The 15,895-nt window shown below is 42.5% G+C and overlaps 1 protein-coding gene and 1 pseudogene across 1 annotated transcript in view; both read right to left on the bottom strand.

Moving 5' to 3' along the window:
• The window catches only part of CPM (carboxypeptidase M), a 70,586-nt gene extending 68,562 nt beyond the window's left edge, over positions 1-2,024 (bottom strand). The window contains exons 1-2 of the mRNA XM_021678674.1: positions 2,007-2,024; positions 1,538-1,700 (exon numbers count right to left, since the gene is read on the bottom strand). Of these exons, the coding sequence (XP_021534349.1) occupies positions 1,538-1,697 (160 nt within the window). The 5' untranslated portion in view covers positions 1,698-1,700; positions 2,007-2,024. The remainder of the gene's footprint in view (positions 1-1,537; positions 1,701-2,006) is intronic.
• Positions 2,025-11,099: 9,075 nt separating this feature from the next.
• On the bottom strand, positions 11,100-11,212 carry LOC123325068 (annotated as a pseudogene).
• Positions 11,213-15,895: the final 4,683 nt, after the last annotated feature.

Genomic DNA, 15,895 nt, shown 5'->3' with positions numbered 1-15,895 from the left:
GGCTGAACACATACGCTGATTCAAGATGTGATTTCTCACACATCCAACCTCTAATTCGGATTATTGAGCAATATAGAGTAATTCTGGCACCAACTCTTTGGCAATGTTTTTGAAAACAAAGATACCATTAAACACATGACCCAGCATTTTTTATTTTGCATTACATATAAGTAAATTTGTATAGGTCTTCTTTAATATAAAAACCATGACTTTAATTTTTTTTCTTGAAAATGATTGAGAATATGGTAATTAAGAGACACTCCTTGGTTCAAATGCTCAGAGCTAAAATCTATGTGGAGTGTGAACACACCTTATAAAGAGAGGAGATCCAAACTGCATAAACTTAACAAAACTTCTGATTTAAGCATTAAGTTTTCAGGTAATCCGTTCGGGAGCATGAATATAAAAAGATTAAGAAATAACAATGTTTGATAAAGTATTCGCCTTGTCCCCAAAATATCTACGCCTTTAAGTAGAAGGATCTGAATGCCAATCCTGGTTATAAAATCCACCATCTGGTGATCTTGAGCAAAATACTTAATATCGGATTCAAATTCCCTGTCTATAAAAATTAGACAATATACAGCTATTTTTTTAATATATAATTTCTAAATTAAATAAAGCAAATGATAAATGTGAAAATGCTAGTCCCAGTCATTGCTAACATATATTTATTATCTAGCAATTGTCTTATTCAAACAGATGATTTTAAAAGAGCCTTTAGGGCGCCTGGGTGGCTCAGTTGGTTGAGCGACTGCCTTCGGCTCAGGTCATGATCCTGGAGTCCCGGGATCGAGTCCCACATCGGGCTCCCTGCTCAGCCGGGGGTCTGCTTCTCCCTCTGACCCTCTTCCCTCTCTTGCTATCTGTCTCTCATTCTCTCTCTCAAATAAATAAATAAAATCTTTAAAAAAAAAAAAAGAGCCTTTAATCAGTATCAGAGCCACTTTTTGGCATAACTTTAAGCCATAGGGCTAATTACACAGGACACAAATCTTACCAACTGTGCTATTTAACACTAAAACTTATAGAAACGATAGTTTTGCATCACTTTATGTCATAGGGCTAATTATACACAACAGAAATCTCACCAACAGAACTGAACTATTTTAGTTTAAAGGAGACTTAAAAAAAAGACACTAACAGTCCAAATCATTTAAAGAAGCCAACAAAAAGGGAAAGCTGCTATGGATAAACGGAGACTTTCTCGACATAAGTTTACCTACCAAGAAAAACTAAAAGACACACCTCAAGCAACCAGTGCAAGATGGAAAAAGAATGCTATTAACGCATAGGACTCAATGACACTGAATGACAGCAGAGACGATTACTAAAATTCAGGTCTTCCTACTACTTCCCTGACAAAATAAAACAACACAACACACAAAAGCAGAAAACCACCAAGACGCAAGGCACCGGCTTACCCGCTTGGAGCTCCTCCAAGCAGCTCCAAGGAAAAGGGACAGGAAGCTAAGGTATATTTAATGAACGAAGGCGAGGGCTGGGGGTTTGGGAAAGTGCACGAGATGGACCCTACCTTTCACAGACTTCCCAATACTGTGTAAGCGAGTGATAGAACTGTAGTTTTGGGCCACATTCTTCAAAAACGCTTCCATCTCTTCCTGGTGGTGGTAGCCGAAATCCAGCGCAGCTACCGAAGGCAGCAGCAACCCTAGCCACAGGCGGGCGAAGTCCATGTTCTAGAGATGAATACAAATAACAAAGCTGAGAACCGGTAAGAAAACGGTTGTGGACGTCACTAGCTCGGCTCAGCCCTGCAATGTCAAGTCTCCTGACACTGCCGCTCCGTGCTTCCAAGAAGGTAAAAGTTGGAAGCAACACCTTCGGGAGTTGGTGTGAGCGGAGCACGGGCAGCCTCCAGTGCCCTCCATCCCGCCGCCCGCCCCTTCCTCCCACTCTCCTTCCCTCCCTCCTTCTCCTCCGGGAGTCGCCGCGGGCCGGCAGCTGCGGCAGCTGCGAGGAGGTCCGCGCGCCCTCAGCCTCACCCCTGCCCAGGCGCGCACCTCCGCCCGCCGCCTGCCGCCCGCGGGGGCCCGATATTATAGCCGGGCCGGGGGACGGGCGCTCCCGGGCCCCGCCCCCGGCCCTGACTGACGTGCCGCCGGCCCACTCGGGCGCCGTGCGGGCCCCTGCTGGGCGGGGCCGAGCGGCGCGGCCGGGGCGGCTCAGCACCCTTCGCACCTGGGCGAGCTGGAGCCCGCTCGGCGCCAGGTTACGGGGTTGCGCCGGCCCGTGCGGGTGGGCGGCGGAAAACCGAGTCGCCTGTCGCGGTCCCAGGCTTTGCCGGCGGTCCCAGGCTTTGCCGGCGCCCCCGGCTGGAAGCGTCTCCTCCCCTCGGCCACGGCTCCGGCAAGGGGCACGCGAGTTTGCAGCTGTAGAGCCGGGTCCTTGGCTCACCTGGAGCCCCGGGACGCGGTAAGAGCTCCACGTGGCTCTCACGGGTCTCTGCGGCGCGAGTCGTAGGGGCCGCGCTCCCAGCTGTGCCAGGCTACCCAGCCGTGCTCTGAGGCCGCGTGGGATTTTATTTTATTTTTTTTTAAAGATTGATTGATTGAGAGCGCGCACGAGCGCGGGGAGGGTCAGAGGGAGAAGCACACTGCCCACTGAGCATGGAGGCCGATGCGGGGACTGATCCCGAGACTCCAGGATCATGACCCAGCCGAAGGCAGCCGTCCAACCGAGCCACCCAGGCGCCCAGACGCTTGGGATTTTCGAGAGAAGAGCGCATGTGTGTAGAAGTTTTAAATTGCCAACTGTGCAGTATAGGAAAATTTCCGACAAATTTATTTGGTGTGTGAGATTCGCTAAATCAGTTAAATTTAAAACTGGAAATCACATGGAAGAAAGCACAGCTACTATGTAAATCCAACACTCCTGACACCAACACTCCCTAGGCCAATTTCAGTTCTCTTTCTAAAATGCTTCTTTCTGGAAGGTGGTCTACATTTGCACTAGGGATAACAAAGATTTCAACTAAACCCGAGAGGCGGTTTGTGGTGCCGGCCAAGACCTCACACACCTGTCACACATGACCTGTCAGAGAGATTGGAGATTCGTGCTAAGGGTCCAGTGAATATGAAAAGCTTGAAAACCACTGATTTGGGATAATACTCCTCTTTAACAGATTAAAAATCCTAGAGCCCCACTGAAAACTAATTGAACAGAGTTTCTCTCCGTGAATTCCTGGAAAGGACATTTTAAAAAAGTGTCTTGAGTGAATCAAATATGCCATCCAGAGCTGAAAACCGCTGTTGATTTGCCTGCCTCTTCTTTGTTGCAGATACAGATACTATTGTAGAATTGAGCTCTCAGGAACAATGAAGACTCCTGTGATTCCCAGGCAGCAGACCCCGGATGGATAAAACCTAACTAAGACTGTAGCGGCACAAGATATGGGTTCCAATCCTTGCTCGGACTCTCTGTGGTTGTGTCAACTCGCGGATTTCTTTTTTAAGTATCAGAGTTACTATGCTAACTGTGACTTCTACTAGATGGCTTGAAGAGGTTCTTTCGCTGCTGTTCATTGACTAAGAGCTTCTAAAGGAGGTGGAATGGGGTTGAGGAGGTTACATTTAGGCAAAGTTACTATAAAAATGGGAAAGGGAGCTGATGAGGAACAAAGTGAAAGCTTGCTGATTGGACTTTAGAAATGATACATTTGTTATAGAAGAAGGTAGCAGTTATAAGATTTCCTTCAGGGGTACTGTGGCTGGAGACTGGAGAAATGTTGGCTTTGTCAATACTGGGGTGGAGATTGCAAGGGTTGTTGTTCCAGAAAAACAAAGGGGTGAAGTAGAGTTGAAATTCCTGTCCTTGGGATTCACAGTAGGTAGGAAAGGAAGGAAATTCAGAGGAGAACCAATCAGAGAATGGAGGTAGAGGGTACAGAGGACTGAGGGCTGAAGGTCTAAAACCTAGTGACTCAAAGTGTGGCCTAGGAACCGAGTTGACATCACCTGTAAGCTTGTTGGAAAGACAGGCTCCCTTGTCCCATTACAAACCTGCTGAATCCGAATGTGAATTTTAATAAGATTCTAGTTAATTCATATGTACGTTCAAATTTAATTTGCACTGGTCTAGAAGTAGCAAAGTCTTAGTATTAGAGTCTAATGAGAAATAAAGAAAAATAGAAGGTTGGTCTAATAGAATAAAACACTGAAGTATAAGACTTCAGAGGTGATCTTTCTAAGTATGACACCATTAACAGTAAAACCACAATAAAGAGGCTAATAATTTGACAACATAAAAAATGTATACCTTCTGTAAAGGAAAACTCAGCATAAATGTTACCAGAAAAATTACAAACTGGAAGAAAGAATTACTAGCTCTTACAAACCCAAGAATGGACAAAAGACATTAATTAGCAGCTCACAAAAGGAGTAATACAAATGACTAATAAACATAGTAAAAGCTACCAACCTGGTTAGCAATCAAAGAATTTACAAATTTAAAGGGCAAAATGGTATGTTTTGTTTTTCACTAAGAAAGACAGTACTTGGACAAGATGTGAGGAAATGGCATTTCTGCTGTTTAAACGGTAATGTAAATTGATACAACACTTTTGGAGGACTATCTGGGAATAGATATCAACATTTAAAATATGTTGTTCCTTTCTAGGAATTTAAGCTATGCAGGTAATTCAAAGAAGTGCTAAGTTTATATATGTTAAGATCTTTATTAGCACCACTGTTTTTAATTATAAAAAAATAAATACAAATGTCAAATAATAGCAGATTGATTGTATCAGTGGTTCTCAACTGGGGCAAGATTGTCCACAGAAGCCATTTGGAATAGCTGGAAACATTTTTTATTAAAAGATTTTATTTATTTATTTATTTATTTATTTGAGAGAGAGTACGCAGGCTCACAGGGGCGGGTGGGGTGGGGGGAGGGGCAGAGGGGGAGGGAGAGGGACAAACAGATTATTTCACTGAGCATGGGGCCTGATGCTGGGCTTGAGCTCAGGATCCTGAGATCATGACCTAAGTGGAAATCAAGAGTCGGATTCTTAACTTACTGAGCCACCCGGGGGCCCCTAGCAGGAAACATTTTTCATTGGCATGACTAGGGGAATGGTGCCACTGGCATGTAACTGGTAGATGGCAGGAATGCTACAAAACATCCTACAGTGCACAGTACAGGCCCCACAATAAATTATCCAGCCCCAAATGTCAGTGCTGAGGTTGAGACACCTTAAGTTAGATAAAGAATATTATATCCATAAAATAAATTATTTTTTAGCCATAATAATGATGATGTGGTCTGTATAGATTGGCTTGGAAAGGTAAATCATTGAGTAGCAAAAACCAGATTATAAAAGTAAAATGAATGGTAAGATCCCATTTTGGAAAGCAAAGAAAAAGCTATTCCTAACAGCAAGTTTAAAAGGTTGCAAAAATGCTGAGTGGTATGCTCTGGATTGCAGTGTTTTGATTCTCTCTTTTGAATCTTTCTGTATTTTCTTTTTTTTCCCCAAAGATTTTATTTGACAGAGAGAGACACAGCAAGAGAGGGAACACAAGCATGGGGAGTGGGAGAGGGAGAAGCAGGCTTCCCACTGAGCAGAGAGCCCGATGCGGGGCTCGATTCTAGGACCCTGGGACCATGACCTGAGCCAAAGGCAGACCCTTAATGACTGAGCCACCCAGGAGCCCCTGAATCTTTCTGTATTTTCTGAAAAAATTTTCCGGCAAATGTGTTACTTCATTTAATCAGAAAAACAAGGCATTTTCATCTAAAAGCAGAACAGAGCAAAAAGCACAGAAACATCTGAGATGAACAGTTCTGAATGAATACAATATCTAAAATTCTTTGTACTGAATTACAGAAGTGAAGAAGTGAATTACAGAACTGGAAGGCCATTGGAAATGAGATATGAAGGAATTGAAAAGGGAGAGGGTAGATCAGTCCTGCTCGAAAAATGCTGAAGTTCCCTGAGTTAGTAGCAGCAATTGGAACAGAGGGAAAGACATAGCTATGGTCTAAATACCTCAACAGTGGTCAACAAGAATGAGAAGAGAAGTGTCACTAGATTTTGTGATCTTTAAGCTTTTTTCTTCTTCCACAAGTGTCACAAGAAAATATGAACAACATAAAAGAAATTTCTGAAACCTACAAATTCCACTTGTCCAGAAACAACCATTCTTAAAACAAATTTAGGTATCAGTTGGTCCTCTAGCATTGCATAGTTGTTTCTATTTCACTATTATATACAGAACACCTGTAATCGTTCTTAGAGCTAAATCTTTGAGCACATCCTTATCTTCTTAGGATCGATACTTAAATAAGCAATTGCTAGGTAAAAGAGCATTTATATTTTTAAGATTTTAAATATTTAAAATAGTGCCAAGTTGTACTTCTATAAAATGTCAAAGTAAAATTTCAAAATGTTATAAAATAATTCTCATACAAATACAGTTAAACACAGGTCAAGTTTTTAACTATCGAGAAAATCAGCAGTAAACAAAGCTGATTTAAAGAAAGATAAGAGAAATAATGTGCATACATCAGTATAAGAAAATACTGAAGTCATTCTAAACTATTGCTAAATTAGATAAAAATCTGATTAATGTCCTACAGAACATTAAACTATTACCTTTGGTGCTATCCTCTTTACAGAACAAATTATGAGCATCTTTTTTTTTTTTTTTTTTTTAAAGATTTTATTTATTTATTTGAGACAGAGAGAATGAGATACAGAGAGCATGAGAGGGAGGAGGGTCAGAGGGAGAAGCAGACTCCCTGCCGAGCAGGGAGCCCGATGCGGGACTCGATCCAGGGACTCCAGGATCATGACCTGAGCCGAAGGCAGTCGCTTAACCAACTGAGCCACCCAGGCGCCCAAATTATGAGCATCTTAACAATTAGTAATCCTGCTCCGTGGTATTTAGCCAAATGAGATAAAAAACTTATGTCCACATAAACCCTTGCACAAGGACGTTTATAGTTTTATTCCTAATTGTCAAAACTTGAAAGCAACTAAGATGTTCTTCAGTAGACTGTGGGATAATCCAGCAATAGCATATTATTCACTGCTAAGAAGAAATGAGCTATCAAACCATGATGAGATATGGATGAACCTCAAGTGCATTTTACTAAGAGAAAGGAGCTAATCTGAAAAGACTACATACTATATGAGGACGTTCTGGAAAAGACAAAACTATGGAGACAATAAAAAAATCAGTAGTTGCCAAGGTAGATGGGTTGTGAGTGGGCAGAGCACAGAGGACTTTTAGGGCAGTGACAATGATGGATATATGCATTATACATTTGTCCAAACTCATAGAATGTACAACAATAAGAGTGAACCCTAAGGTAAACCAGGGACTTTGGGTGATTATGACTGGTCATCATAGGTTCATCCTCCATGAAAAATGTACCATTCTAGCGAGTGATGCTAATAATGTGAGAGGCTACGCATGTGTCTCCAGCTATCAGGAAGTAGAGCATTCCTACGAGAACCTTCATAAGTCTAAATGGCATAAAGCAAAGAAAACAATTATCATTAACTTATATGGAAGATTTTTTGAGCACTCCCATGCCCCCCCCAAAATAACCTCTTTTTAGGCTTTTCTGATATCTTAGGACGCATCTTGTTACTGGATGCACAACATAAATCAAGATAAAGCATAGATGCTCACAGACAGTTTCAAGCCATGGAGGCTTGATGCTGAGAGGCTGAGTGTAGTGAGTCTGGTGGGACCACTCTTGCTGCTTGGGGTGCACAGTGCCTCTGTAATAGCTTGCTGCAAAGCAAGCACTGAAGGCTAATTTTACTTTTCACCTTTTTCTGTAAAAGTAAAAATCAGAAACGGATATTAATGTAGGTCTTTTGTAAATGCAAAGTGGTGTAATATGAACTTTTGAAAAGCAGGAGATATCTGTATATGGGAAATCTCTGTGCCTCCTCAATTTTATTGTGAGCTGAAAACTGCTCTAAAAAACTGCCTTAGGGGCGCCTGGGTGGCTCAGTCATTAAGTGTCTGCCTTCGGCTCAGGTCATGATCCCAGGGTCCTGGGATCAAGCCCCACATCGGGCTCCCTGCTCAGTGGGGAGTCTGCTTCTCCCTCTCCCACTCCCCCTGCTTGTGTTCCTGCTCTCGCTGTGTCTCTGTCAAATAAATAAATAAAATCTTTAAAAAAAAAATTGCCTTAAAGGTTGCTGGAGGGGAGAAGGGTGGAGGGATGGGGTAACTAGGTGATGGACATAGGGAGGGTATGTGTTGTAATGAGCCCTGGGTGTTATATGACTGATGAATCACAGAACTGTACCCCTGAAACAAATAATACATTATGTGTATTGAATTAATTGAATTTAAATTTTAAAAATTGCCTTAAAAAAGACACATTTTCTTGAAATTTCACATGTAAAATGATGTCTTGTACTAATGCCACTCACTGATTCTTTCCACTGCTGCCGCTTCCTATATATCTAAGAGGAGGTGGTATTTATGTTAAGTCTGACTCTTCTGGTACCTCTCTCTCTGCACCATACCTACCTCTTGCAAACTAGCGCCCCCAAATCAGATCTATCCCTCCACCAAAACTGGATTTATTATTATTTGATAAAAACAAAAGAAGAAAGTGACTTTACAGTATTGCAGAATAGAAAGATTATAATATTTAGCAAAGGATATGGAAGTGTTAGTGAAAAGCTAGATGGTTTCCATGAAGGTCCAAGATTTGATCCTTCCCCTTAACTACCAAGGAGTGATATCTAAACAGTGGGACCCAGAAATTTAAAGAACACAGGTTAACTCAAGCATTCCATTTAAAACAAGAACTCTGTAGTCTGTGCTATACCTATTTTTGTTTTGTTCCTTTTTTTTTTAGAACTGTACATCTTTTTAACAAGCATTTCTCTAGGAATGGTGATTGTGTTTTCTATTTGCTATGGAAGCTATCTATCAAAATCCAAACAAAGTAGTTCTTTTATCTTGGATGTGTGACTGTAAATATGTTAGCATTCCTTTGGGAGATTCATAAAGAATTTATGATAAAGTTTTGAATCCTAGAATTCTTTTTTTTTTTAAAGATTTTATTTATTTATTTGAGAGAGAAAGAGCATGAGCAGAGGGAGGGGCAGAGAGAGAGGGAGAGGGAAGGGGAAAGAATCTCAAGCAAACTCCCCACTGAGTGCAGAGCCTGACTCAGGGCTTGATATCATGAGCCTGAGATCATGACCTAAGCTGAAACCAAGAATGGGACACCTAACGTACCAAACCACCCAGGTACCCCTGAATCCTAGAATTCTTGATGGTACACAGAAAAAATAAAAGGACTGGGACACCTGGGTGGCTCAGTCGGTTAAGTGTCTGCCTTTGGCTCAGGTCATGATCCCAGGGTTCTGGGATCAAGTCCCAAATCAGGCTCCCTGCTCAGTGAGGAGCCTGCTTCTCCCTCTGCCCCTCCCCCTGCTCATGCTGTCTCTCTCTCTCTCTCAAATAAATAAATAAAATAAAAGGACTGAAAAATGCTATTTAAGTCATCAAAAAGCACAGCATAGTTCCTAGAAGAGTATGACAAAACATAGCATGACTATAAAGGCATCTACCATTATCATTCTTTCCATGGTCCGTCTTCAACACTATGTCATTGTGGGAGTAGACCTATTTGCAGCTCTGCCTCACTCTCTTATTTTCATTCATTCACTCACTCATTCCTTTATCAAATATTTATTGCTTACTCTGTGCCAGGCACTGGGATATTGCCTAGGGATTACAGTTGTGAACAAGACAGGCCAAATCCTTGCCCTCATGTAGCTTACATTCTACAAGAGCCCAAATTCTCCAAAAGAGAACATCATATGTTCTCAGAAACCTGTGAACTTTCTTGGGAGCTGGCTTGACATTACTTTCTGCCTTTTACATCTTATCCTTGGTGGTGTGGACCACATTCTACACTGCACAGCATGACCTTCTTCGCTCAACATTTTCTCTGTCTACTGACAGTGAAGTGGAATTACACTTTAATCAGATCAAAGTTTGATCCATCACTCTAGTAGGTCCTAACCCACCACTTGAGAACCACTGTCAGGGAAAATCTAAACAAGTGTGACATTTAATTTGGTCCAGAAAGATACTTCTAAAGTGAGTGAAGCATCATGTTATAATTTTTCGTTTCCCCCATTGCATCTAGGTCAGTGCTCAGTACATGCTTGCTGATTTATACATGTTACTCTAGAAAGGATAGAACATCAACATATTATGCATAATAAGCAACACAGTGAATTGCTAAAAACCGTGTCTGTGGAGGCAGACTACCCAAGTTTAAACCCTCGCTCTGTCACTTACTATGTGGCTTTGAGCATGCCACTTAACCTCTATAAAATGGGGCTAATCATGGTATCGATCTTACAGGGTGATAGAGAACTTACAGGGTTGCATATATTAAACGAGTTACTATAAGCTAAGAGCTTATAACCAACAGTGGCATATTGGAAATGCTTCATAAGCCCCAAACTATTGTTATTATTATTACTACCTAGTGAAAATGAACAAACAGAAAGGAATACAAGGTCTAATATATGTTTCTGTTTCTCTTTTATTTCTACATGCTAGCATCTTCCAACATACTCCCAACAGTGGAATAGGTCTTTATCAACTGTGTTAATTTACTGTCAGGGAGCAATTGTTAGGACAATGACTTTTTCTTTCAAAGCATGGTCTTTGAGCGCAAAAGTAATACTTTTCCTGCTATGCTTTATATAGATGATAGATTTGAAAGAAAGCTTCCTGGGCCTAATAAGGCAAATTTCCAAAGCCAAGATGGTAACATTTAGCAGCATTTAATCTGGTCATTAGATTATGTAGATATCAAACCATCTGATGTAAGAGCAGATGATAAATGTACCCTTGTCTCTTTAGGAAATGGTGTAATCGCTGAATTCTATTTTCTTCTCCACTTTGTATTAAATGTTGAGAAATAGCTATCTTTTGGCTCATTTAAAAAAAAAAAACAAAAACCCGTATATTTGAGAAACAAACCCCTTGACTTGTTAATATTCCATACCTGCCATGAAAAGGGGTGGGTGTGAGGAGAAGGAAAGAAAAAAAGATGTACATAAACTAGAATGACAAAGAGACTACTTGAATATAGTTGAAACTTGTACGTTTCACCTATGTATAGGTGGCTTTTAACCCAGTAAGAACAGATACTACGCTTGATCTTAGCCGAAAGGGCGAGATGTGGAGGCTGCCGTTAGACAACAGGCTTGAGCAGCGGAAACCTGATCAAGGCGGAAGTGCCCAGAGTGACCCCGAGCCCCTGACTGAATCAAGGCGATCCACCTCAAAACACCCATAGGCCCAGGGGCCCCCCGGGTGGCTCAGTCGTTGAGCGTCTGCCTTCGGCTGGCGTCGTGATCCTGGGGTCCTGGGATCGAGCCCCGCATCGGGCTCCCTGCTCCGTGGGAAGCCTGCTTCTCCCTCTCCCACTCCCCCTGCTTGTGTTCCTGCTCTCGCTGTCTCTCTCTCCCTCTCTCTGTCAAATAAATAAATAAAATCTTTAAAAAAACCCTAAAACACCCATAGGCCCTAACTAACCAATGGGCTACTTACAACCAGGCAGTCACCAGAAAAGGGAGAATTCCATATGTCATCATACCTCCTCACCTTCCCTCTTTCAAAGCAGCCCTCAACCACTGCTTCCTTGCAGACAGCCTCTCCGTCCCTGTCCTGCCCTCCCCTCCCTTGTGGTGTATTCAGTACACTTCTGTCTCCTTTGTCCTGCCTCAGGTAATTCCTTTCACCGCCCACCCCCACATTTGGGGGCCCCCTTCCAATCGGGAGAGACACCACATTTAGACACCACAATCTAATCATTTACTTTTCAGTTGATTCTTTTGAAAACAGCCTAAATCTTGTCCATTCAACAATGGACTCCACAAAATCAAATTATAAATACATTTAGACAACACTCAAAGCAAATTCTCTTGTCTTCTCGGGGTTAACTGATTCATTCTGTCAGGGTGCCAGTGTTACAGGATTTTTTTCCTTCGTCGGTGCCCACGGCTCTTGGTCACGCCACTCGGAAGAATGAAGAGGCAGACCAGAGTGGTGGGCAGCAAAGCAAGGTTTATTGAGCCATGGTAAGATGATAGTACAAAGCCACCGAAGAGGGAGGGGACCCAAGAGGGTTGCCACCGGAGTTTCTTTTCTTTTCTTTTTTTTTTTTAAAGATTTTATTTATTTATTTGACAAAGAGGGATAGCGGCGAGAGCAGGAACACAAGCAGGGGGAGTGGGAGAGGGAGAAGCAGGCCTCCCGATCGAGCCGGGATCAACACCTGAGCCAAAGGAAGATGCTTAATGACAGAGCCACCCAGGGGCCCCACCACTGGAGTTTCTAAGTCTAGGGGTTTTTATGGGCTCATTGTCGGGCTGTTTTAATCTGATTAACCTTCCCTGCGCCTGTCATCCAATCAGGTTTTTGTCATCTATCTATCTATCTATCTCATGGGAAAGGCTGGAGGGCTCCTTCCAGGGTGGTGTAAAATCCTTTTAAGGGTGGTTTCCTCTTAGGGCAGGGCCTCTTGTCCCTGCCCACCTACCTTCCAACTATCCTTCATCACCAGTAATTATTTATTGAGCATTTAATAATATGCTAAGGGGCGCCTGGGTGGCTCAGTCGGTTAAGCATCTGCCTTCGGCTCAGGTCATGATCCCAGGGTCCTGGGATCGAGTCCCGCATCGGGCTCCCTGCTGGGCAGGGAGTCTGCTTCTCCCTCTCCCACTCCCCGTTTGTGTTCCCCCTCTCGCTGTGTCTTTCTCTGTCAAATAAATAAATAAAATCTTTATAAAAAAATAATAATAATATGCTAAGCACTGCGAATGCCATGGTCGACAGGAGAAACAATCTTCACTTTAATAGAGCCCGTATTCTATTGGGGAAGACTCAGACAAACAACCACTCAATGACCATATTGATCTGTATTACAAACAGGAAATCGTAGGATATTGTGACACAGACTAACAGAAGGTGCTAATTGGGTAGGGGTGGGCATGAGTGGAGGTCAGGGAAGGCTTCTATAAGGTGTGTCTAAGTTAAAGCCTGAAGGAAGGAGAAGTAGAGGGCCCAAGCAGAGACAATCGTATGCTTCATTTTACATGCTCATGTAATTTTTATTACATTTCTTCACACACATCAGAAACAATATTGAGATAATGATAAGCTGCTTTGTTTTGGGAGGCGAATTATGCTTGGAGACTGAGTTTGTCTTTGCCAGCAATTAACACAGGTTTGCTGTGGGAATCTCACAAGCCCAGAGCATACAGGATAAGGTCTCTTAATAAACTAATAAAGAAATAACATACCCCAAACCAGTGATAGATCGATCACATAATTCCAGGCAATGGGAAAAGAAAGGAATAAAGTCCAAATGTAGTTGAGGTGTGCTTTTATATGAGTTGGTACTCAGGCTACCGGACTGCCTTCGAAACTGTTGGAAAAGAGTTGCCTTTACCAGATAGGAGCTAATTGCCCCAAGGTCTTCGGAGAGCTATTTAGGTCAGCTACCCGTTGCCTTGCCCGAACCAAACATTCTTGGGCACTCCTCACAAACTCTTGGTATTTATAGTCAAAATGTCCCCTGGCCATTGTTGCTTCTTTGTGTGCTTTTATGGATAAGTACCCCCTCCTCCGTGGGGCCCAGAGTTCCTAAAACCTTTGGCAATTCCTGAGTGATGAGAGTTTTTCTAAAGCTCTCTCATGTTATGTTAATTAGGTGATTTTTTCGGACCACACCTGAGGAGGGGGCTAGTTGTCAGGAAAACCAAACATGTGATTAGAAGGTTGGAACTTTCACCAACAGAAAAAAGACAGTCTCTTCAACAAATGGTGTTGGGAAAATTGGACAGCCTCTTGCAGAAGAATGAAACTGGACCAATTTTTTTACACCATACAGAAAAATAAACTCAAAATGGATGAAAGACCTAAATGTGAGGGGCGCCTGGGTGGCTCAGTCGGTTAAGCATCTGCCTTCAGCTCAGGTCATGATCCTGGGGTCCTGGGATCGAGTCCCCCTGCATCAGGCTCCCTGCTCAGGGGAGAGTCTGCCTCTCCCTCTCCATCTAACTTTCCCCCAGCCCATGCTCTCTCTCCCTCTCTTTCACATGCTTTCTCTCTCAAATAAATAAATGAATAAATAAGCAAACAAACAAATAAATAAAATCTTTAAAAAAAAAAAAAAGACCTAAATGTGAGACAGGAATCCATCAAAATCCTTGAGGAGAACCCAGGCAGCAACCTCTGTGACCTCGGCTGCAGCAACTTCTTGCTAGACACGTCTCCAAAGGCAAGAGAAACAAAAGCAAAAATGAACTATTGGGACTTCACCAAGATAAAAAGCTTTTGCACAGCAAAGGAAACAGTTGACAAAACCAACAGACAGCCCACAGAATGGGAGAAGATATTTGCAAATGTCTTATCAGATAAAGGGCTACTATCCAAAATCTATAAAGAACTTATCAAACTCAACACCCAAGGAACAAATAATCCAATCAAGAAATGGGCAGAAGACACAGACATTTTTGCAAAGCAGACATCCAAATGGCCAACAGATACATGAAAAAGTGCTCAACATCGCTCGGTATCAGGGAAATACAAATCAAAACCACAATGAGATACCACCTCACACCAGTCAGAATGGCTAAAATTAACAAGTCAGGAAACTAACAGATGTTGGAGAGGATGGGGAGGAAGGGGAACCCTCCTACACTGTTGGTGGGAATGCAAGCTGGTGCAGCCAGTCTGGAAAACATTATGGAGGTTCCTCAAGAACTTGAAAATAGAGCTACCCTATGACCCAGCAATTGCACTATTTACCCAAAAGATACAAATGTAGTGATCCCAAGGGGCACATGCACCCCAGTGTTTATAGCAGCCATGTCCACAATAGCCAAACTATGGAAAGAGCCCAGATGTCCATCAACAGATGAATGGATAAAGATGAGGTATATATATACAATGGAATATTATGCAGCCATCAAAGAAATAAAATCTTACTATTTGCAATGAACTAGAAGGTATTATGCTGAGCGAAATAAGTCAATCAGAGAAAGCCAATTATATGATTTCACTCATATGTGGAATTTAAGAACAAAACAGAGGATCATAGGGGAAGGGAGGGAAAAATAAAATAAGATGAAAACAGAGAAGGAGAAAAACCATAAGAAACTCTTAACTATAGGAAACAAATTGAGGGTTGTGGAGGGGAGGGGAGTGGGGGGGATGGGGTAAATGGGTGATGGGCATTAAGCAGGGCACTTGAAGTAATGAGTACTGGGTATTATATACAACTGGTATGAGTCACTGCACTCCGCTTCTGAAACTAATAATACACTATATGTTCATTAACTGAATTTAAATAAAATAAAATTTTTTAAAAACACAGAAAGTTGGAACTCTCAGTCCCACCCTGTTGGTCAGAGGGGAGTGGGGCTTGGTGATTGAATCAATGACCAATGGCCAATGATTTAATCAACTGTGTCTATGTGATGAATGTAAAACCCTGAAAAGACAGGGTTTCGATGGGTTCCGGGTTGGGGAGCACATGGAGATTCAGGGAGCGGGGCAAGCTTGGAAAACTGCTTTGGGAGAGGCGATGCAGCCAGGAGAGCCCCTCGAAGTACAGTGTTTTGGGAAGTCCCAGAAAAACCAGACATGAGATCGGAGAGCTGACCCAGGAAAGACCCCTCCCCTCCTCCACTTAAGAATGATGGGATGCAGTTGGCATGGAAGTAATCCCTGAAGGCATTCATATACTACCTAATGGTATGTGATACATTCATGTTGCAAGTATTGAGTTTCAGGAGTGGACATCTTATTTTGTGATCTGTAACAGTAAAGCGAGCAGAGAGGAAGTGAAGGCAGGTTTG

This window comes from Neomonachus schauinslandi, chromosome 5 (assembly GCF_002201575.2).
Source record: "Neomonachus schauinslandi chromosome 5, ASM220157v2, whole genome shotgun sequence".
Lineage (NCBI taxonomy): Eukaryota > Metazoa > Chordata > Mammalia > Carnivora > Phocidae > Neomonachus > Neomonachus schauinslandi.
The sequence above is the reverse complement of the archived record's forward strand: the minus strand, read 5'-3'. Positions and strand labels throughout refer to the sequence as shown.